This window comes from Oryctolagus cuniculus, chromosome 3, assembly GCF_051225735.1.
Source record: "Oryctolagus cuniculus isolate XC-2025 breed Fujian yellow rabbit chromosome 3, ASM5122573v1, whole genome shotgun sequence".
NCBI classification, from domain to species: domain Eukaryota; kingdom Metazoa; phylum Chordata; class Mammalia; order Lagomorpha; family Leporidae; genus Oryctolagus; species Oryctolagus cuniculus.
Window position 1 is genome coordinate 1,032,240 of NC_142869.1, and position 22,478 is coordinate 1,054,717.

At 70.9% G+C, this 22,478-nt stretch overlaps 2 protein-coding genes across 7 annotated transcripts in view; one reads left to right on the forward strand and one right to left on the reverse strand.

Annotated features, from left to right (window-relative positions):
- Nucleotides 1-2,813, forward strand: part of ANKMY1 (ankyrin repeat and MYND domain containing 1) — a 44,145-nt gene extending 41,332 nt beyond the window's left edge. For 5 of the 6 annotated variants that reach the window (XM_089328756.1, XM_089328755.1, XM_089328758.1 and 2 more), the window contains one exon: nt 1,404-2,813. In XM_089328756.1, coding sequence (XP_089184882.1) covers nt 1,404-1,552 — 149 coding nt within the window. In that variant the 3' untranslated portion in view covers nt 1,553-2,813. The remainder of the gene's footprint in view (nt 1-1,403) is intronic. The other variant, XR_016231302.1, reaches the window with a different exon arrangement.
- On the reverse strand, nt 2,184-21,963 carry GPC1 (glypican 1). Its single transcript, XM_051839349.2, has 9 exons — nt 21,295-21,963; nt 7,165-7,323; nt 6,153-6,544; nt 5,636-5,801; nt 4,871-5,001; nt 4,671-4,790; nt 4,343-4,476; nt 3,957-4,132; nt 2,184-3,710 (listed from the first exon to the last, which is right to left on the reverse strand). Exons 1-9 carry the CDS (start codon nt 21,458-21,460, stop codon nt 3,478-3,480), a joined length of 1,677 nt encoding a protein of 558 aa, XP_051695309.1. The 5' UTR covers nt 21,461-21,963; the 3' UTR covers nt 2,184-3,477.
- Between the last annotated feature and the right edge of the window lie 515 nt (nt 21,964-22,478).

The window sequence follows — 22,478 nt, forward strand, 5'->3', positions numbered from 1 at the left end:
CAGAGGTGTTGCCTGAGCTGCTGTCACCTTTCCAAACCAGACCCTCCCCTGGGCGGCCGCATGTCCTTGGGGGGTGGGAGGCCGGCAGGCCCGACCACATGTCTGCCTGGCGCATCCTGGGGACTCTGTTTCCCCACGCTGGGCTCAGAAGACTGGGCTGGGAGCTGGGAAGGCTGTGCCCGCGGAGGAAGCGTCTGGATTCGCTGGTGCTCACTGGCAGAGCCACGGGTTCGTTTCTCTGTGGGGTGGGGGTGGGGTCTCCCAACTCCTCGCCTCATGGCCCTGGGGTCCCCCACCTCCCCCAGGTGCTGCTCGGCTTTAGCGCTCTGGCCTGCACTGGCCCTGTCCTCTGTGTCCAGCAGATGCCCTGCGCTGCCCTGAGGCTAGGGAGGTGGACTTGGGGGTGGGGCTCCGTCTTGCCTGCTAACCCTGAGGGACAGCAGGGTCCCGGATGCAGTTCTCATGGGGCCTGGCCCTGGGGGAGGGTGCACATGGGGTCCCCATGGAACGCACACGCATGTAGGAGCATGCGCACGCCTGTACCTTTGTGTGCGCTGCTGACACCTGCACTGGCACGCCAGAGCCGTCCACAGGGGCTGGGGGCCACTTCTGGGGGTCAAGGGGCCACCTTCTGTCCACAGTGTGGCTCCGGCGGCGTTTATGGCTTCCTGGATCCCCACAGGAAGCAGAGGGCAAGGAGGCCTCTCTCCGGCCCACGGGAGGGCACGTCCAGGCTGAGCAGGGCGGGCGGGTGACCGTTCTGTCTGTGCCCCGCCTGCCCCCACATCGTCCCCATCTGTCCATACCTGCTACTCAGCCCCCATGTCCCTGTCTGCTCTCACCTGCTCCCTGCCCCCCACATGCCCCCAGTATGTCCCCTACCTGCCTGTCTGCCTCATCTCTCCCCATCTGCTCCCTGCCCCTGCCTGCCCCCGTCTGTCCTGCACCTTCTCCCCTGTCTGCCCCCTCCCGTCTGCCCTGCGCCCTCCCCCCGTCTGCCCTGTTCCCTCTCCCGTCTACCTTGCGAGCTCTGTCCCCCACCTGCTCCCATCTGCCCTGCACCCTCCCCCCCACCTGCCCTGTGCCCTCCCCTTGTCTACCCCCAACTGTCTGTCGCCGCCTGCCCTCTCCCCGTCTACCCTGCAAGCTGGCCGTCTGCCCCACCCTGCCCCCCACCCTCCCCCCACCTGACCTGCACCCTCTCCCCCATCTGACCTACACCCTCTCCCTCTGCCTCCCACCATCTGCCCCCGCCTGCCCTGTCTGCCCTACACCCTCTCCCGTAAGCCCTGCGAGCTGTCTGCCCTCCCACCTGCCCCCGCCTGCCCCGCGAGCTCTGAGCTCTCCGTCTGCCCCGCGCCCTCCCCCCACCTGCCCTGTCTGACTGCGCCCTCTCCCCACAGCCAGGGAGCATCACTATTCCTCCTGGCTCACGCGGAGCTCCCGGAAGCTGCAGAAAGAGCCAAGCAAGGGGGCCCCTCAGGACGCGGGGAGCACCAGGACGCCACGGGGCCACCCGAAGCACGTGCACTCTGGCTACGGCGTGCAGTGACCACGGGGAGCTGCTGCGGCTGCGTCCTGGCCCACCCAGGCTGGGGCTGGCCGGGCTCGCAGGGCAGGAGCTGGGCCACCGGGCGCTCGGCTTCCTGGGACCGTGGAGGGGCAGAGGGCAAGGACGCTGCGGTGACCGGGCAGGGCGGGGAGGGGCCTGGAGGCCCACGTGGAGCTGCGCTGGAGCCCAGGGGGCTGCCGGGACCCCAGCACTCAGGGCCTGGGTGGGGGCTGCGGAGTGCAGCTCCCGAATAAAGCACGTGCAGGGCCCAGGCTGCTGTGTCCGCGTGGGCTCTGCTGCCTCTGACCGGGGAGCCCGCCACCGTGTGAGCCTGCAGGGACGGGCACCCTAGGGACGAGGCAGGGCCCTTGGCTTGGGGACGAGGGTGGCTGGGGAAGACTAAACCCCCGCCCCTCGGGTCACACCAGGCCCAGCCTGGCCAGGGGCAGTGCTGGTCCCTGTGCCCTGGCCTCGGCCACCTACCAGGAGCTTGAGCCTGCCCAAGGCCCCTGTGAGTGGCTGGCTGGGGACAATCTGTGCTGAAGCCCCTCCCATCTCCCAGTGCACCCTGGGCCACGCCCCGCAGTGGTGAGCGAGGGGCAGGAAGGAGGGATGCGGACAGGAGGCCTTGTGCCGTGGGTCTCTAGCCTTTTATTCACACATGGACTCGAGGGTCACACCGAGCGGCAGGGACCGGGCAGGCCGCAGCGCAGCGCAGCGCCCCCTCCAGGGCAGCATGGGTGCTGCCACCCTGGCACCTGGGCGGTTGCTGTTCCAGGGCCCATGCCCAGCTCCTGCCACGACCCCTGCCTGGCTGGCATGCGCAGGGCTGTGCAGGGGGCAGCTGTGGGCCTGGGCCGCCCTGGTGGAGCAGTGAGCAAACATCAGCCCGCGGTGTTGGCAGGAGGCCTCTGGGCCCCAGCAAGAACCAGAAGCGCTAAGCGGCCTTCCCAGATGACCCCTGGCCACGGCGGCTCGGCATCCCCAGACCCTCGCCGTCCCATTTCCTGGCCTGGGGGCAGCGGCCCTGACTGCTGGGCGAGCTAGGGAGACACAGGTCCTGGGACCAGGGATGGCCACCAGGGTCCAGGGTGGTTCTGGGTCCCTCCAAGGCCATTTGGGAGATGGTGGGAGGGGCCTGGGTGAGCAGGATCAGGCTGAGACTGTCCACAGTAGCCCGTGGCCGCCACAGCCCTGCTCCTCCGCACAGCTGGCCGGGCCCAGGGAGGGACCGGGCGTTTGATCTGAGCTGCAGCTCCCCAGCCACCCACATCCCTTGTGGCCAGGGACACCCTGACCTGGGACCTGGCTCCTGTCCAGGGTGGGGGGGTCGGTGCTGCCTCCCTCGGGGCTGGGGACAGCACCCCGCCCTGGAAGAGTAGACAGAGTGGCCGCATCCATGTTCTGGGGGCCCCCTCACCGTGGATCTGAGGGCCCCATTGGACAGGGCCAGCTGGCACGGGAGGGTGGGTGTGGCTCAGAGCCCTCACCGAGGTGGAGGGGGCATGCGTGGCCTGGGAAGACCCGCCAGAGCCGAAGCAGACCCCACCCGCCTGCCCAGGGCTTGGGGGAGGCCGTCGGCTGGGCCCTGCAGCCCGCCCCCACTGGGAGGAGGAAGGTGAGGAAGGCACAGGCCATTCGTGGCCTCCGGTGAGGCGTGGCTTCCGGCCACCTCCGCAGGCCTCGGGTGGGGGGAGCTGGGGGGGCAGCAGGGTGCCCCTGAGGTCCCTGAAATGCATGGCTTTTGAGAGCGCAGGCTCCCCGCTGACCTGAGGGTCTCGCACAAACTGAGTGCCAGGGCAGAGGCGGAGGCCAAGCCGTGGGGTCAGAGCCGCTGTGCCCCACCCCCCGGCCAAGGGGAGTCGAGTATCTGTTCTGTGTTTTGGCAAAGTTGTCCTTGGCCTCCGTCCCTGGGCCGGGGGCAGTTACCGCCACCGGGGCCCGGCCGCCGCCAGGACCGGGCTGAGGAGCAGGAGCAGCAGCGAGGCCTGGGGCTGGGGGCAGCCGGCGGCTGTGGTCTGCTGCCCCTCGCGCTCCGACAGGCCAGGCAGGGCGTGGGTCAGGGGCGTCCGCGAGCCCGAGCTCTTCCTGCCCGCCCTCCGGCCGCACACGTCCTCCGGGCAGCCACCTCCGCTGCCTGAGCCGCTGCCGTCGTCACCTGGGGAGGGGGACGGGAGGCTCAGCAGGTCCGGCCCTGCCCAGGGACCCCAGGGCCACAGCAGCGGGGCCCGTGTCAGTGCCCCACCCCAGCCAGGCCTCAACGGTGCCCCGCGGCCATGAGGAAAGGGGGGCTTGGTGTCCCCGCCCAGGCAGCAGCAGGGCCCCTGAAGCCACGGGGGAGCACAGGGCCGAGGGCCCCGGGGGACCGCCCGCCCCGCCCCGCCCCACCCCTGCCCGCCCTCACTGGCGTCCTGGAAGTCCACGTCGTTGCCGCTGAAGGCGCCGCGCAGCCGGTTGGTCATGATCTTGAGCTGCATGATCTGCTGGCGGATGGTCATGTCCGGCTTGGTGATGTCCACCTCCACCTCGGGGTTGTTGATCTGGTTGGCTAGGCCGTCACCCATCACCTCAGGGAGGTACCTGGGGACGGGGTGGGTGGGGCCTCGGGTCACTGTGCTAGCCCGGGACCCCCAGTGGCCGATGAACCCCACGCAGGCCCCCAGGAGGGAGGCCTCCCACTCCAGCCTCCCGTGTCCATGTGTCCACAGTACGGCACATGGAGGACACGGCCCAGGCCCGGGGCCCAGCCAGGACACGTGGGTGGGATGGTCAGCGGCCAGTGGCACCTACCGGCCCTTGGCCATGCCGTTCCAGCAGCGGTCGTCGCTGCCGGAGCTCACGGCCATCTTCTCACTGCACAGTGTCCCTGGCAGGCTGATCCAGAAGTCCTGGACGTCACGGAGCTGGGCCTTGGCCTCGGAGACCTGCCGGGCAGCGGTGAGGCCACTGGGTGGCCGGGACCAGCCCACCCTGGCCTGTCCTCCCCTCCAACTACCTCCCTGCCAGGCCCCAGCCGCAGGGCAGGGGGGCACTCAGCCCTGGCCAGGCCCCAGCCATGGGGCGGGGGGTGGGGGGCGCTCAGTCCTGGCCAGGCCCCAGCCGCGTGGGGGGCACTCACCAGCTTGGCCAGCGTGCCTGACGGAGGTTTCTCCTGCAGCGTGAGCTTGCCCTGGCGCCGTTTCTCCTCGGGCCCAGTGCTCTGGGGGTTGACCTTGGGGTTTCCACAGCCCTGGATGACCTGGGAAGACACCACAGGGTCCTGGCAGGGTCGCACGGGGCCACAGCAGCCCCCTGCCCCGCGGCCCCGCGCGCGCGCACCTTGGCCGTGAGCGAGTCCCTGTTGTTCTGGAGGGTGCTGACGGCGTCTGCCAGCCACAGGTGCACGCTGCCGAGGACGCTCTCCGCGCCCGAGGGGCCCCAGAACTTGTCAGTGATGAGCACCATGGAGTCTGCCACGGGGCCAACACGCACACGTCACGTGACGCACAGCCAGCACCACGGGGACCCCAGGGGCACGTGTGCAGCTGGCCTGGGTAGTCACACCACACGCTTGCTGGCCCCCCCTACGTCCACACGTGTGTGCAGGTGTGACGGCTCGTGAACTCGCGAGCCACGTGGCTTGCCTGTGCATTCGCCACCTCTCCCGCGTGCGCAAGCATTTGCAAGGCTCACGTGTGTCGACAAGCTTTCTCGTTGGCTCACAACATACCTTCCCACGGACATCATGTGTGCTGGGGACCATGTCTTGGCCTAGGCACACGTGAGCACTTTCATGTTGGACAACACGCACGCCGACCCATCTCACAGCTGCACATGTACATGCCAGCCGCCCGCGCGCTAGGTACACATCAGGTCCATATCAGCTCGCACGTGTGCCAGCCTGCCAGCTCTCAGTGCATGTCCGTGTTATGGTGGGGAAGGACAAAGAACCACGGCCCCCAGGACTCCCCTCGGCACCACTCGGGCAAACGGACGGGAATCTGTGCCCGGACCCACAGCCCGCCCGGAGCCGGCCCTGGTGTGCGCGCCCCTTGCCGGACAGCCCTGGCAGCTGGGGGGTGGGGGTGGGGGTGGGGGGCTCACCCAGGAGGTTCCTCCACTCGGCGTCCAGGTCGGCCTGGTTGGCCAGGCAGCCCTTGAGCACGTTCCGGCAGTAGTCGGGGCAGGGCCGGGCGCCGGGGACGCCCAGGCAGTGCGCACAGTACAGCAGCTTCATGACCGCCCGGGAGCACTCGGGGCCCAGGGGCACCTGGGGAGCACAGGCAGTCTGAGCTGGGCCTCCTGCCAGGGACGGGGCACCCCAACCAGCCTGAGGGGCCTGGGCCCTGGCCAGCCTTGGGGACACTGCCAGGAGCTACAGGCCGGCACTTGTCGGCACCCTGCTGTCTCCCAACCCCAGGGGCCATGCAGTTGGGGGCTGGGCAACTTCCCAGGAACCCTGGCCGGGGTGGGGGCTGGAGGCTGGGCCCCTCCTCATGCCCTAACCCAGGGGGCCTGGCCTCAGGTGCCCCCAGCCCGCTGCTCTGTCTCCTGCCCAGGTCACTGCAAGGTTCGGAGGGGCTGGGTTTGGGGGGGCAGGGCTTAGGGTCCCCGGACGCACCTGCGCCACCCTGCGGACCACATCACCAGCCACGCCCAGGCCCTGCACGAAGGCGCGGGCTGCCACGAAGGCGCGGGTGGCCCGCAGGCGCAGCTCGCGCGGGGCCTCGCCGAACGGCCGCAGCGCCTCGGCCTGCTTGCCCAGGCAGTCCAGGTAGTCGTCCGGCAGCAGCAGCTGGGGGTGCAGCTGCCGGAAGAGGCGCTCGAGCAGGCGCGCCCAGAAGTCGGCCAGCGTCTCCTCCAGGTGCAGGTTGGCGCCGCGGTAGTAGAGGCGCAGCTCGGCGTACAGGTCGCTGAAGGCCTTGGCGTTCTGCGTGTACAGCGGCCCGAAGACCCCAGGGAAGGCGGCGTGCAGCGCCCGCTCCGAGTCGTTCAGCAGCTGCTGGAAGTGGTCTGCAGGCAGGCCGGCGGCGTGAGGCCCTGGGCCTGGACCACGGCCCCGGACATCCCCCGCCCCCCTGCCCGGAGGCCCAGCGCCGCCCCGTGGCTGGGGCAGACCCACGGCGTCCCCAGGACCCTGGGCCACCAGGGCCTCTAAGGCCCGAGTCCTCACACCGACTCCCAGGGCCTGGCTAGGACAAGAGACCCCCTGGCAGCCTTGGCCAAGCCCCCTCAACACCTCCCACCTCTGCCCCAACACATCTCCGGCATCACTGAGGCACGCAGGCTGTGCCGCTGGCTGACCAGGGGCATGATGAGGTCCCCCCCGTGGCACCCTGTGGGTGTCATGCCTCAGGCCAGGACCTGTGTGGGGCCCCAGGAAGGGCTGAGGGGCCAGTGACCCCAAGAAGACAGCTGACTTCCACGCCTGAGGCTGCAGGGGCCACGCAGGACCCCCAGCATCCCCCCGCCTGTGGCTCCACAGGGTCAAGGGCGGCCTCCTGGGTGGGGCAGGGGCTCTAGGTCCCCAGTGCCTGGCTCACCCTCTGCTCACTGCAATCCCCCAAATCCCAGCCCCAAAGTGCTAACCCCACCCTCGGGGGCCCCACGGGGCCTCCATGGCCTGCGCTCACCGTCAAAGCTGCGCAGCTGGGCGGCCAGCATGGCCTGCAGGCCGCGGCCGCTCTCCCGCAGCGCTGTCTCCAGCTCCCCGCGGCTGCGGTTCGCCAGGTTCTCCTCCATCTCACTGGTGCAGCAGGTGTAGCCGTGAGGGCAGATCCGCAGGTGCTCGCCTGTGGGGAGGGGCCGGCATGAGGGAGGCCGAGGCTTGGGAGCCAGAACAGGGTGCCACCCCCTGCCCCAAGGGAGGGGTGTCCCCCAGTGCGGCCACTCCCAGCCCAGCGTGGCCCTGCTGCCCGACACGGCAGGGAGCCTGTCCTGGGGCCCAGCAGAGCCAGGGCTGGGTTCCGTGTGGGGTGGAAGGGGGCCGCAGTCTCAAGGCTCCAAGTGATGGGTTCCAGGCCTAGCAGGTGCCCCTGGTCCAGGGCCCAGAGCTGGGCAGAGGAGAGGAGGGAGTGCAGGCCTCTTCTGCCCCACACCGGCAGCAGGGGGTGAGGCACCCACCTCCCACAGTGGGTGCCCAGCCAGGAGCCATAGGCAGCCCCACGGGACTCTGCGCACAGGCCTTGGAGCAGCCGGCGCCGTGGGGCCTGGGGCTGGGCCCCGCCAACCATGCACCCCGCCCAGGGCGTCGCCCGCTGACCCTCGGGCTCAGAGATGCCACGTTCTGGTGAAAGCTTCGAGACCAGCACGCTGAGGCCCACGGAGCGGAGGTCTGTCGTCCCTGTTCCCCGCCCAGGTCCTGGCCCTCCCAGGCCGGACCCCGCCTCCCAGGGTCCCTGGGCCCGGGCAGTCCCTCCCACGTGCTCAGTGAGCAGGGCCCCAGGCCTGACTCTGTCCCCAGAGCTGGGGGCTGCAGGATGTAAGCCCCACCCGTGGGTGGGGAGGCCTGGAGCCCCTGGCCGGGCCCGCCAAGCTCTGCCCGTCTTGTTGATGGGAGGGGTGGGCCAGCCACATCCACGGAGCCTGGGGCAGGCGGGCCTGGAGCCAATGTGCCCTACGCCCGCACCAGGGAGAGGCCGAGGTCGGGAAGGGAGCTTTCTCAGGTTGGGGTCCGGGCCTAGGGGGCTCAGTTCTGGAATGTTCTGAGGTTTGCCCGCTCCCCAGCCTCCGCCTCATGACCTAAGGTACCCCGGTGAGAGGCCGTTGAGTGTGTCGGTGGAGCCTGTCCCAGAAGCCAGCCCCGTGCATCCTGGAACCAGCCGGGCAGGCGGCTGTGGTGCACCGGGTCGGAACCAGCCTCCTTCCAGGCAGGAGGGCCTTGGGGGGCAGCTGGGGGTGGGGACTGTGCCTGCTCCCAGGCCAGGGCTCAGAGACACCTAGCCTGCCAGAGACTGGGCTCCCCATCCTGCCCTCGTGGGCGCTGCCGGGCAGCCAGGGCTGGGACGGAGGACCCGCCCGCACCCCCTCACTCAGCTCCCTGGCCCTCCCGGGGGAGGGGGGCGCTGTCCAGAGCTGGACCCCCTCCCACACCAGGTCCTCCACAGGGCCAGGCCCACCTGCGGGGAAGGGGCTGAGCAGCTACCCGGCCCCGTCCCTTAGCAGGCCAGGCCAGCACAGCGCTGGGAGTGTGCTGGGGGCAGGTGATGACGGCCCCCAGGCCATGCTGCTGTGCGCGGAGGCGGGCCCAGCCTCCTCAGGCCAGGGGTCCACCTTGAGGGCCACTCCCGCCGTGCACGTCCCTGCTGAGCCCCCAGCCACCTCCAGGTGCAGAGGCCACGGCGCCCCGGCCACCCCCAGCCACCCCGCCCAGCCAGCCCGGCGGCCTGTGCTATTCCAGCGGCCCCAGCACAGCCCCCGTCCCTCCCTCCCTCCTCGGACAAACACGGGAGTGAAGACACGGAGCCAGAGCCTGGGCGCTGGCCCGAGGGCCCCGGGCAGGCTGGGCCGGGCAGCCCCTGAGGCCCGGTGCGGTCAGAGCCCCGGCTACTGAGCTCTGGTCCAGCTTGACTCCGGCCTCTGGGCGGCTCTGCTGGTGCTGGCCTTCAGGGGCGGGGGCGGCCCTGCAAGCCGACCCCTCCTGGGAGCATGGTGGGGGGCACGCCGGTCTGGCCCACAGAGCTGCACTCTGTCCTCCGGCCCTCCCTCCATGCCAAGCACCTCCCTTCTCTGGCTCAACACCCAGGGAAAGGAGAGGCCTCAGGCCAGGAGGGGTACCCGTGTGGGGGTGCGTGCCCCTCCCTCCTCTCACCCCCGTCCCAACGGAGGGAGGCACCGCGCCCGTCCTCCCCCATCTGCACTGGGGCTGCCCCCTCTCTAGGTCACTGGGAGATCACCCCCACCCCCACCCCGGGGGAGCGGCTCCAGGTGCTCACTTCATGGCAGGTTGGGCCACCCCAGGGCCCCCAGGTCCAAACCCCACAACGCGCGGACTCACAGTCTCCGCCCCCCCCCCCCAGCAGAGGCAGCGACCCCTTCCCCCACTCAGCCTCTGCCAGCAGTGGCTCAGTCAGGCAGGTGCCAGCCCTCCTGCCACCTGCTGGCACAGCCGCACAGCAGCCCCCGCCAAAGCGGCAGCAAGACCCCCGCCCTCACAGCGCCCCACCCCCCCACCAGCAGCTGTCCCAAGGAGACTGCAGGGGAATGAGGGCGCCAGGCCCCGCAGAGCCCCGCAGACTGGCCGCCGGGAGCCTTGGCAGGTGCTCCCTACCGACAGTCCCAGCGCCCCCCGCACGCCCAGGGCCGCCCCCACCCTTCCCACCGCCCACAGGGGGCTTTTCCAGCCGACAGGTGAGCCTCCCAGGCTGTCAGCCCCCGTACAGGCTCGGACCCGAGCAGCTGCTCTGTGACCCTTCCCCAGGTCCACTCCGTGCCCACGGCAACCACAGCCCGGCTTCCTTGACTCCCCGCAACCTCCCACCCGGCGCCCCGCAACCCTTTCACCCAAGTGGCAGCGCCCAGGAGCCCCTCCGCCGCCGCACTCCTCCGCCGCCGCCCCCAGCCCGCAGGGTCTGCGCAGGCAGCAGAACAAAGGTTCGACCGCATCCGCCAGGGCCCGGCCCCCAGGTGCGGGTCGCCAGTCGCCCGCCGAGGACCGCAAGCCGGCGGGCAGCGCAGGGGTCTGGAGCGGCGCTGGCGGCGTGCGGGGAGGGGGCGCTGGCGCAGTGGGCGGGGGCTGCGGCAGCCGTGGCGAGGGGAGGGGCGCGGGCGCGCGATTGGCGGCGCAGGGGCTGCCGCAGTGGGCGCGGCCGGCGGGGGAGGGGGCTCGGCAGAAGAGGGAGGGGGGCTGCCGCAGGAGGGGGGCAGGGGAGGGGCGCGGGAGAGGGTGGGCGGGCGGTGATGGATGGGTGGGGGTCCCAAGGGGCAGGGCTGGGGAAGGGAAGGGCTGCGGCGGGGCTGAGCGGGTGTGGATGGCAGCGAGGAGCGAGTGAAAACGGGGCAGGGGCCGGTGGGCCGGGGTCGGCGGCATCTCCAGCTGCGGTGCGCCCTGGGCGGCGTCGCGGGGCCGGCGAGTCCTGCCGGGCTCCCGGGGCTCTGCGGCTCCGGCACCGGGCAGCGCTGCGGCGCCCCAGCGCACAGGGCGCGCGGCGAGGGCGGCTCCCAGCACCGCCGCGCGCCGGCGCCCCCGCACCCGGCCAGCGCCCACCTGCCCTGCGCGGGCTGCTCTGCTCTCCGCCCAGGCCCGCACCCCGAGTTCCCGCTGGGCACCCACAGTCACTCCGACCACCCCTGTCCACCCGTGAGTCCTGCAACATGGCTCACCGTCACCCTCTGTGCCCCGCGGCCAGGTCCTGCACCCCCACCTGCACCTGGGGACACACAGGCCTGCTGGGAAGGACCTTGCCAGGGCAGGACAGCATCCACGACCCCCCAGGAAGGGGAGTTTTACCGGGGGGGGCTGCAGTCCCAGCTGCCTGCAGACACCAGGTGTGGGGTGCTGTGGCAGAGCCAGGCGGCCGGCCAGCGGTCTCCCCACACCCTGGCCTGCTCAGTGGTCATGGCCAATGCTGAAGATGCAAGGAGCCCCAGGCTTGGGGGGCCACGGCCAGGAGGGCAGCTATGCGGGCGGGGGGGGCTCCACTCCCTTTCTCCCACCTCTAACTGCCCAGCACCTGTGCCAGACCTGGCGCTAAGGGAGCAGGTGTGCGTGAGAGGGGCCGACTGCCCACGCTCACGGCTGGCAGTTTCTCCCCAGGCCAGCGCCTTCTCCCGGAGGCGCTGCGTGGCGCGGGGACCCTGAGCCCCTGCTGTGATAGCCAGGAGGCTCAGCCCTGCCACGGTCCATGTCCCGAGCCCTCTCAGCCTTGCAGGGCTCGTTCTTCCCCCGACGGAGCCAACGCCCGGGACCGAACCGGTGCAGACACAGCCGAGTGCCAGCGACACTGGATTTCAGATGCACAATGAGTCGTTTCTTAGCTTAAAACGCTTGTCCAGAACGTGAGTGGGGCGTGCACAGGCCCCCCCCCCACTCTCGGCAGGGAGCGGAGGTCCCCCCACCCACATCCCCGGCGGCACAGCTGCCGTGCAAGGCCGAGGCCAGGCCGCCCGGCCCCAAGAAAGAGAGAAGTCCTAAGCCCAGCCAGGACACAGCCAGACAGCAAGGACCGGGTACCAGGCGACCTGAGCCGGGCACCCCCAGACAGGTGCTGCTCGGCCCCCGGGGGTCCAGCTCTCAGCTTCGGGGAGCAGGATGGGGAGGGTGTGGGGTGGGTGATGGCAGTGGGCGCAGAGCTGTGCCCGTCAGAGTTGGTAAGATGGACACGCGGTGCTGTGCTCGCCGGACCACAAGCAAACGGCCTCCTCGGCACGCCACCCGGGACAAGGACACGGGACACTCACGCCCTGACACGATTCTGCACATGCACTTACACTGAAGTATTAAAATGCTTGAAACAGCATCTACAGAATGAGTCTCCACCTGAAACTCGAACTTGACTGGGTGTTTTGTGTTTTCAAGAAATTACTTATTTGAAAGGCAGAGAGAGAGAGATTTCCCATCCATCGGTTCACTTCCCAAATGCCTGCTGCAGGTGGGGACAGATGGAGCAGGGAACTCCGTGCAGGTCCCCCAGGTCGGGGGCAGGGACCTGCTGCCTCCCAGGGTGCACACCAGCAGGACGCTGGACACAAACCCAGGCGCTCCCGGGGATGCAGGAGTCCCAATCGAGTGTCTACCCGGGGTGCCCGATGTCTATCTGCTAAATCCGACAGCCCCTCATGAGGTGTGGGGTCCCTGCCCGAAGCCAGTGAGCTTCCCGGCCCGCAGCACCTGTCACCTGTGGGTGGCTCCCGGGCTGCCCCGGCTGCGGGAGAGGGAGGTGGTGTCGCTTCCCCAGCCCCCAGCCTCCTTGGAGAACCACGCACGGGCCTCTCCCAAACTCAGCACACTCAGAGGTGGACAGGACCGTACCCAGCTCATGACGGGAAGACCAAGGAAAGGGACCCGCCCACTCCCAGACCTCCCTCCTGGCCCGAGTGCCTCCTGGAGGGAATGAGGGTCCACGGCTGACCAGGGCCCAGGGCACCCTGGACCCCCAGATGGCCCAGCGGCCCCCGTGTGGAGAAGAGACTGCTCTCGCAAAACCAGAGCCTAGGGTCAGGGCTGTGGGGAGGTGGGCACAGCTCAGCCCCTCCCCAGCCCTGCTGAGCCCAGGGATGAGGGCTCGGGCCCAGGATAAGTCAGAGCAGGTGCGTGGGCCCTGCCCTCCCAGGGCAGCCCCCCTGGGCCCCGGCTCAGGTCTCAGGGACGTCCAGACTGAACTGCATCTCCACGGCAGTGGGAACTGGCCCCAAGCACCTGGTGTCCTGGTCCTGCCCCGTCTCCACCCAGACTCAGGCCTGGAGGACAGAGGTGGGGTACAAAGCTCGGGCAGGTGGCCTGGGGGGAGGGCAGTCCCATCCTGGGGAGAGGGCAGAGGGACAGTAACAGGACCTCCAGGATATGGTGGCGTGAGACCCCTGGAGGCAGCAGCTGTACTGACCCCGTCCCCTCCTACTGGTCTCCAGGGTCAGCAGGCTTCCTCCTCTTGCCATTGCCCAGGCTGGCCCTCGCCGGCCAGCACCACGGTGCCCACACTGAGGGCACCCGACAAAGGAGGCCGCCCCAGAGCAGCTCAGGTGTGGCCCTCTGGATTCTGGATCTCGTGCCGGCCCCCACTCTGCCGGCTGACCTGCTCTGCCCCGCCCTCGCCCGCCACCTCTGGCTGTGCAGACACAGGAGCACGGGTCCGCCTCGTCTCCCCCATCCCCGTCTCCTCTCTGGCCCTTCCCACAAGCGGGCCCCAGCACTGGGGACTCCTGGCCTCAGACTGCAAATACTGGCAGGAGAAGGCGGGTGCTGGGCTCCTGACTGGGGAGAAGCCCCAGGAATCCTGGGCCGTGCACCAGGAGGGGGAGATGGCCGTCCAGCCTCACAGTCCAGCGCCAGGACCAGGCAAGGAGGGCTGTGGTGCGCAGTGGGAGGGGCCCTCGTGGTGGGGGTGCGCGCACCCCTCAGCCTGGCAGGTGCAGCCCGGGGGTGTGTGTGTCCGAGGCTGCACAGTGCGTGCGTGCCTCGTTGGTGGCTTTGCTTCAGCACCGAGGACAGGGGCCCGCACACAGTAGGGGCTCGGCGGAAGCTGGGCCTGGGCTGTGCTCTGTCACCGTGCCCCGCCCCAGTGGGCAGGTGGCCAGCCCCTTCCTCAGCCCTGGCGCTGCCCCGCCCCCTCCTGCAGTCGCCACGGGCGGTATTTGGCACAGGGTGTTCTGACCCCTGACCCCCGGGGCATCCACGGAAGCCCAAGGCCCTGCTTGGGATGACACTCGAATTGGGATGAAGCCACATTCTGATACAAAACACCCCCTGGGGGACACGGGGCGCCCCTCCCTCTCCCAGGAACACTGCTCTGCTGGCCCAGCAGTGGGCGCAGCTCAGTGAGACTCACAGCACAAAGGTCAAGGGACCAGGAGGCATCCCTGGGCAGGGAAAAGAGGCTGCGGTGTGCTTAGAGGTCACAGCAGGGGGTGTACCTGCTGTCAGCCACGCCCACCAGCTCCCCAATCCTATCCCCAAGCCTCAGCTGTGCACTCAGCCAAGGGCCCCAGCTTGGAATGACACGCCTTCGCCCTCCTGCCCGCCCTTCCAGAGCGGCCGGCACCTCCCACCCCTGCCCCAGCTCCCCCTGCTTCTCAAAAGGCCCCCAGACCACACCCCCGCCACTGTGACGGCAAAAGCCCCACGCAGCCGCTCCTGGCTGGGAACTAAACCTCCCCCCGGGGTGTGGCCTCCCTGAGTGAGTCTGAACCACACCAGGACACGCACTGGAGAGGGGGCGCCCACCCTGGACGTCAGGGCGCAGAAGCAGGGACATGGAGACTGTGGGCCCCGTCCCCATCACGTGGCTGTCGGCCCGGCGTCCTGAGGTCCATGAGCACCTGCGCCGACCCTGGCTGTAGGTGGCATCCGCTTCCTCCCCAGGGCCTGGCAAGCGGTCACAGGCAGGGGGAGGGGGGCCCGTGCTCCCCGTGGCCCCCACAGCCACGCGTGGCCATCACACACAGCTACTCCAGAGGGAGCTGGGCGGGGGGTCAGGGCCCCGGGATGGGGGCCCGCGATGGCCGCCCTCGTGTCTGGGGCCCCTGCACAAAGGTGAGCGTCCCTGCTGAGGGTGAACCAAGCACACGTCCCTGCCGGGGAGCAGGGCGGCGCCCGTCCAGGCGGAGCGGGAGGCACTGCGCCCACACCCACCCGCGCTGGGGCACCGGCTGGGTGCAGACCAGGCCCAGGGGAGGCCCTGCATTTCTCCCTGGACCCTGAACTTGTGGGGACAGGGACAGGAAGATGAAGGCCTCGGGCTCACCGCCCGACCAGCCCCTCCGTGTCCTCCCCAGGCAGCAGGACAGCAGGACTCAGGGAGTGACCTCAGGAGGCCCACTGGGTGCGGCTGGCCACGGCCGGGACAAGCCTGACCCTCTGTCTTCAGCCAGCCGGCCGGCAGGATCCTCCCCTCTCGGTGACCCTCCCTCAGCCTCCCACTCTTGGCCTCGGGGGACGCTCCTTGCCCCTGGGGGCTGTTATGCCCGCGTCCTGGCGCTCCATCCTGGCCTGACCTTGCAGGCGGACACACTGAGGGCACCCGTGTCCCCTGGCAGGGAGAGGCAGCGTGGGTGGCTGCGCCCCTCCCGACTCCCCACGGGGCCCACCCAGGCACCTGGGCTGGAACCAGAGCGACTTGGCACAGGTGGGAGTCTGGTGGGGCCTCCAGCTGGGCCCTCCCCGGGACTCCCCGCCCTTCTGCTCACAGAGGTGTGGCCATCGGGAGCCCCAGCAGCAGCTGGATGTGTGGGGGTGGGGGTGGGAGGGGCGGGCTGCCCGAGGGCCTCCCTGACCGCCAGCTCCAGCCCAGGCCCCCACCGTTGGTTTGCAGAGCCTGTGCTGTCCACCAACAGCCCCGCCCGCTGACCCCAGGGCCAGCCTGGGAGGCGTCCTTTGCGGCGTGGCCAGGCTGGCCTTGTGGAGCTCTGGCCCCCGGTGCTGCCTCTGGCTTTCTGTCTCCCCAGGCCCAGCGGAGTCTGCCAAGGGCTGCCCTCTGTGCTGGCCGCCCTGGCCTGCGGGGCAGCAGCAGGCAAAGGAGCAGGCTGCCGGGGTCCCCAGGGGCGGTCCTGTCACCCAGCCGAGGCACCAAAACCCAGGAGCCCTTGCACAAATGAGCAGCCCACCCAGCTGGGCTGAATCTTAGACGGCGGCTTCGAGGCTCCTGTCTGCCTCTGGACCCTGCCCCACCTCCCGGCCCCAGTGCTGCCTGGGGGTCTCGCATTCCGTGGGGACCCCAGCCAGCCTCTGAGCCATGACTCCACCCCCTACCGGGGCCCTAGGGTCCTGTCTCACTGCCCCCTCACAGCCACAGGATGTGTCGGTGTGAGCGGCCACAGCTCCAGCCACTGCCCAGAACACGCGCAGAGTCGTCAGGGGGCGGCTGCGGCAACAGGAGGCGGGGCTGACCCCATCCCACGCCTGGCCCAGCCCCAGGGCGGGACAGAGCCACCAGGAGGCTTGGCCTTGTCCTTGGGGGCCCCAGTCAGGGCAGAGCCAGAGCCCAGGGCTCTGCCCCGAGACACAAGTCCCACAGGAGGGGCAGGAGGGCTGGGAGCGACCTCCACTCACAGCCGGGCTCCTCGCCCCGTGGTTGTGAGTGTGGGGTCTTCACAGCTGGCAAAGGCAAATCACGCTGGGGCTGCTGCTCCATCACCCCTGGCACCCCACGAAAGGGGAGACGGACTGGCCCCACGGTCACCCCTGGCACCCCACGAAAGGGGAGATGGACTGGCCCCACGGTCACCCCTGGCACCCCACGAAAGGGGAGATGGACTGGCCCCACGATCACCCCTGGCACCCCACGAAAGGGGAGATGGCCTGGCCCCACGGTCACCCCTGGCACCCCACGAAAGGGGAGATGGACTGGCCCCACGATCACCCCTGGCACCCCACGAAAGGGGAGATGGACTGGCCCCACGATCACCCCTGGCACCCCACGAAAGGGGAGATGGCCTGGCCCCACGGTCACCCCTGGCACCCCACGAAAGGGGAGATGGCCTGGCCCCACGGTCACCCCTGGCACCCCACGAAAGGGGAGATGGACTGGCCCCGCGGTCACCCCTGGCACCCCACGAAAGGGGAGATGGCCTGGCCCCACGGTCACCCCTGGCACCCCACGAAAGGGGAGATGGACTGGCCCCGCGGTCACCCCTGGCACCCCACGAAAGGGGAGATGGACTGGCCCCACGGTCACCCCTGGCACCCCACGAAAGGGGAGATGGACTGGCCCCACGGTCACCCCTGGCACCCCACGAAAGGGGAGATGGCCTGGCCCCACGGTCACCCCTGGCACCCCACGAAAGGGGAGATGGCCTGGCCCCACGGTCACCCCTGGCACCCCACGAAAGGGGAGATGGCCTGGCCCCACGGTCACCCCTGGCACCCCACGAAAGGGGAGATGGACTGGCCCCGCGGTCACCCCTGGCACCCCACGAAAGGGGAGATGGCCTGGCCCCACGGTCACCCCTGGCACCCCACGAAAGGGGAGATGGACTGGCCCCGCGGTCACCCCTGGCACCCCACGAAAGGGGAGATGGCCTGGCCCCACGGTCACCCCTGGCACCCCACGAAAGGGGAGATGGACTGGCCCCACGGTCACCCCTGGCACCCCACGAAAGGGGAGATGGCCTGGCCCCACGGTCACCCCTGGCACCCCACGAAAGGGGATATGGACTGGCCCCACGGTCACCCCTGGCACCCCACGAAAGGGGAGATGGCCTGGCCCCACGGTCACCCCTGGCACCCCACGAAAGGGGAGATGGACTGGCCCCACGGTCACCCCTGGCACCCCACGAAAGGGGAGATGGCCTGGCCCCGCGCAGCGCCCTGGGAGGATGATGAGCCTGGGGATGCCAAAGGCTGCCGACAAACCACACCCCTGCGGGGCGCCGCGCCCGCCTGCCTGTCCCCAGAAACGCAGAACCCCGAGCCTCTGCACCCGGGCCCTGCGGGCACACGGCAGCACCGGGATCTGCCACCGTGAGCAGAGCAGGGAGCAGGCACCAGGGCAGGGTGTGCCCATGGTGGTCTGGCCAAGGTGCACACAGCAGGAAGTGGGAGGAGTCACAGCCAAGGTGCAGGCAGGCAAGGGCGGGGTATAGGACCCCAGGCTCCTACAGCTACCCAGAATTCCCCGCTGTCCCTGAATCCGAGCAGCAGGTGTGCGGCCGCCACACCCAATGCTGACCAGGAACAGCTGGGGAGTGGGCGGATGCCTGGCCGCCTTGACCTGGGAGCCAGAGGAGGACCAGGCCACTCCCGGAGACCGCCTCCCCACCCCCGCGCCACGCCGGCCCCACCCTGGCCACTTCTAAGCGGCCCAGGGCACCTGCCCAGACCTGCTCCTAGCCAGACTAGGGCAGGGCAGGCAGGCGGTCAGCAGGCGTGGCCACCAGGAGCCCACGCTCAGGCCCTCGGCCGTGGCCTGGCGCCGCTCTCAGGGCAGAGACTCGCCCCACATGGCTGCCCTGACAGCTGCACACCACGGGGGCTGGCTCCCGGCTCCAGCCAAGGAGACCCCAGGCAAGGCTAGGGCTGAGCAGAGAGGGCCTGGGTCTCCAGAGACCACCGAGCCAGGCCAGGCAGGGAGCTCTGGCTCCAGGCCAGGGTCCACTCTCTCCGCTCCCCGTGCCTGGGGCCAGCCCCTCTCCTGGCCTTCGGCTGACACCTGTGCCCACGCAGTGGTTCTGTGGCCTACGTGTGTGGACCCTCTCCCTCCTCTGGCCAGCACTCAGCGTGTGCCCTGTGGCCCTGCCACAGCAGCGAGAGGCCTGGCCACGTGGGAGGCTGAGCCGGGCAGCACTGTCAGCATGGACAGAGGCTGGGGCGGGATTCCAGAGGAAGCAGGCTCGGAGGGCTCTGCTCCGTCCGGAGTGCCGGCCAGACCCTCAAGCTCCTAAGCCCCCATCTCAGCTCCTGGACGTCGGAGCCCGCGGAGGGTGTGTGTGGATCTGTGCAGAGGGCCGTGGGCTGAGGCCGTCCACACAGCGCCCGAGATTGCTGGGAGACACAGGGACATGGGATGCCTCTCCCTCTCCCCAGCTTCTGGAGGAGCCGGCAGGCGGCTTGGAGCTCCGGCGCGGACCCGGGCTGTTGCGTCACGCAGGTGGCCTGCTGGAGCCCGGCTCCCCTGGGGCTGCCCAGTCCTCAGGCTGGGGATGATGAAACCCACAGGGCAGCAGCACAGCCCGAGGCCGAGGGCCGCCCTGGGGGCCCGGGCTGAGCCACATGGCATCAAGGACCTCCGGGGCAGGGAGGCGTGGTGGCCCAGGCGGCTTCCCTCTGCCCACGAGCGAGGGGCCTGGGTGTAGCCAGGACCTGCCCCCAGGACGTCAGAGCCGGCGTGCAGAAGCAGGGGGTCCTGCTGAGGGCCCCCCAGGCTGAGCCCTGCGTGCAGGCTCCAGGGTGTGCCGGGGTCCACCCCAGCTGGCAGGCAGCTCCTGTCCCCAGCCTCATCCTCCTTCCCCCCAGGGCTCACCCTCTGACCCAGGCGTAGAGACCCCGAGAACAGGGCCGAGTCATGACAAGCTCCTCACCCTCAGTGCCTCACTCCAACCCCGGCTGCCCTACGGAGCCCCCACTGGGGGCCAGGCTCTGTGGCTGCAAGAGAGAACCTGGCAGCAGTGGCCCACGCAGCGGACACGCAGACGGGCACGCAGAGAGCAACTGGTGTGCTAAGGCTGGGCGGCAGGACCTCGACCCTCGTCCCCCTGCCGTCCCCGGGAGCGCCCCTCCCAGGCCTGCTGCCTCACCTGCCCCCCGGGACGACCATCGTCAGCACCACCTGGCTGGGCTGTCCAGAAAGTAGGGACCAGGAGCCCGCCCTGCCCCCACGCCGCCCCGCCAGCGGCTGCTGTGTCCCCACTCCTGGCTCCTCAGCCCACGCTGCAGAGGCCAGCTCAGCCCAGGCCTCCTGCCCGCTCCCTTCCGGGGGGGGGTCTCTGCTGCCTCCCCAGGCCTGGCCAGCTGAGCCCAGTGCCAAAGCCCAACAGGCGGCCACCCCCAGGCCCTCAGTGGAACCGCAGCCTGCAGCAGGGGCCCAGGGCAGCCCCAGGCCACGGAGGGAGGTTCGTGGACAAAGCGCCACCAGAGGGCGCCCGGCTCACGGAGGCCAGGCCTGGTGGCGCCAGGCAGAGGGGACGCTGGGCTTGGCTGCCCCGAGGACTGCGGTGGCCCTGGAGGCCACCCAGCCTCTCTCGACCCCAGTGGTGCCCACACAAGCTCTGGCCCTGTGGGGTCGCGGGGGCAGTGCAGAGAGGGGTCTGGAGGGAGCAGTGCCCTTGCAGGGCACAGGCAAGCAGGGAGGTTGCCCCCGCCTCACAGGCCTGGGGGAGGGCGGCACCCCCACCCCTCCACGTAGAAACCAACACCACTCGCTGGTCCCTGTCCCACTGTGCTCCCTGTCCAAGGGGACAAGCCCCAGGCCCACCGGCCCAGCCCTCCCCCTCCTCACCCCTACGGCTGCCCAAACTCTGCTTCTGTCTGCCTCAGTGGGATAGCGGCCAGCAGCGGCGAGCAAGCTCAGGGCAGCCGGCGGATGCCACAGCTGAGCCCCAGAGCGGGGGCAGCTCCTCAGCCACCCCCGGATTCGGCAGCAATGCCAGGGACGCCCAGGTCAAGTTCATGCTCGTGTAGGGGAGGAGGCAGGGCGTGAGCCCGACACTGCCAGGGCCGGGTGCTGCCGGGCACCCAGGTGTGCAGCCTCCCAGACGGGCTGGTCCAGGGCTGACGACCAGGCCTGCATCTGCAGAGGGAGGCAGGGGAAGGCCTGTCCTGGGGCGGGTGCCGGGGGCATGGCAGGCCACAGAGCACCCCCCACCCGGCAGTGGGCACCTGCCATCCCCATGTCACCATCTGGGCGCGCCCGCCCACCCGGAACCAGGGGTGCCGAGCTCCGGCTCACAGTGGCCAGCGAGGCTTTACACTCGTTTGAGGGGGACGCGGGGGTCTGGGCGGGCCTCGGAAAGCTGCGCCCACCGCCCCACCCCACAGGCACTCCGTCCCTGGAGCTCTTCGGGCGGCAGGGAGGGGCTGCGCCTGCAGGCAGCTGCAGGGCTGAGGCGGCCGCGGCGAGCGAACGAGCGCGCCGCTCCGACAAAGGCAGGGCAGGCCCTGGGCGGGATCCAAGGCGCCGACCACCTGCAGCTGGCCTCGCAGTCCCAGGCGGCCGCAGTGCCCGGCGGGGCCCGGCGCTCGCAAGGGCGGGGGCGCGGGCGGGCACAAGTTGGAGAGCAGAATTCCTGCGCAGCGCCACGTTCCGCCCGCCGGCTCGGGTCGCGCAGTCCGGACCCCGTTTCCCCGTCCGCCACCGGGTTCGGGGGGGGGGGTCCACCCGCAAGACCCACTCAGGCTCCCGTCGCCAGAGACTCTGCGGGCAGCCCCGGGCAGGTCAGCCCGCCCCGCGGCGAGGGCGGCCGGCTGGCTGCCCCCGGGAGGAGCGCGCCGAGAGGGGGACCGCCTGGCCCGCAGCCCGGCGAGAGCAGCTTCGCCGAGAAGGGCCGGCGTGCGCCCGGGGACCGCGGGCGCGGAGCGGGGCAGCGAGGGCCGTGGGGGTGCGGGCCAGCCGGGCCGGTGTTCCGCGCGAGTGGCCGCGCGGGGAGCCGCGGGGCGCTGGGGTGCGGGCCTCACTCACCCGAGATCTCCGCCTGGGGCACGTCGCTCAGGCTGAAGCCCTTGGCCCCGTAGATCTGGCGGACTTCGCTGCAGCTCCGGCTTTTGCTGGCGGGGTCCCCGCGGGCGCAGGAGACGAGCGCGGCGGCCGCGCACAGCAGCCACCAGCGTCGGGCCCGGAGCGCCATGGCGCGGCGGCGGCGCCCCCAGCCGCCCGCCCGCGCCCCGTTCGGATCCCGGCCGGGCCCCGCGCAGCCCCCGTCCGAGAAGGGCAGAGCCAAGGTCCCGACGCGCGGCGCGCGGTCCGCAGGCGGAGACAACAAAGCCGGCGGCGACGGAGGCGCGGGGCGCGCGGGGCGCTCGGTCCGGCCGCTCGGTCGGGCCGCCCAGAGCGCGGCGGGCGAGCGCGCAGCCCCGGCTCGGCGCCTCCCCCGCCGCCGGCCCGGCCCCTCGGCGGCCGCGGGAGAGGGGAGGGGCGGGGCACGATCCGGGGCGCACCGGGGCTCCTCGGCTCTCGGGACACCCGAGGCTCACCCCGCCCGCGCCAACCGGCCGGCTGCTCGGGCGCGGCGGGAGGAGCCGGGGGCAGTGCGAACCGCGCGTCCGGGGTCCCCAGGGCGGCCCCCCTCGCCGGCGCCCAGGGCGGCGGCACCACCTGTGGGGGCGGGGCGGGGGCCGGGGAGGGGGCGCCGAGGCAGGGCTTCCCCCGCCGGACGTGACATCACGCCCGGCGCGCTCCAATCAGGAGCTTCCCCGCCCCCAGCCGAAATCTGCACGCACCGTCCCGCCGCGCTGCCCCCCGCGCTGGCCGCGCGCCCTGCCTTCCGTCTGCCCCGCGCGCGGAGCCGGCGCTCTAGTGTGCGTGCGGGAGCCGGGGCTCTGCGCGGGGCGCGGGCCCGGCTGCGGAGGCCTCGCGTGGCCCGGTTTCTGGCTGGGGATTCTCCGCAGGTTTCCCGGCTCCCTCCACGTGACTCTGGAAGCTGGAGAAACAAAGCCATGCGGCGGCGCGGGGCGGGCGTGGCCCCGGCTGCGGGTGGTGGCGAGGAGCTGCGGGAAGGGGCGGGGAGGAGGAGGAGGAGGCGGCGTGCGGGGGCCGGCGGGGTCTGTGGAAGGGGGCCCTTCCCGGGATCCGCCGGGCCTCCTGCTCTCGCTTCTGCGCCAGGCGGGCCCCGAGGTCTGGTCGGCCGCAATGGGGGGGAACCGCGG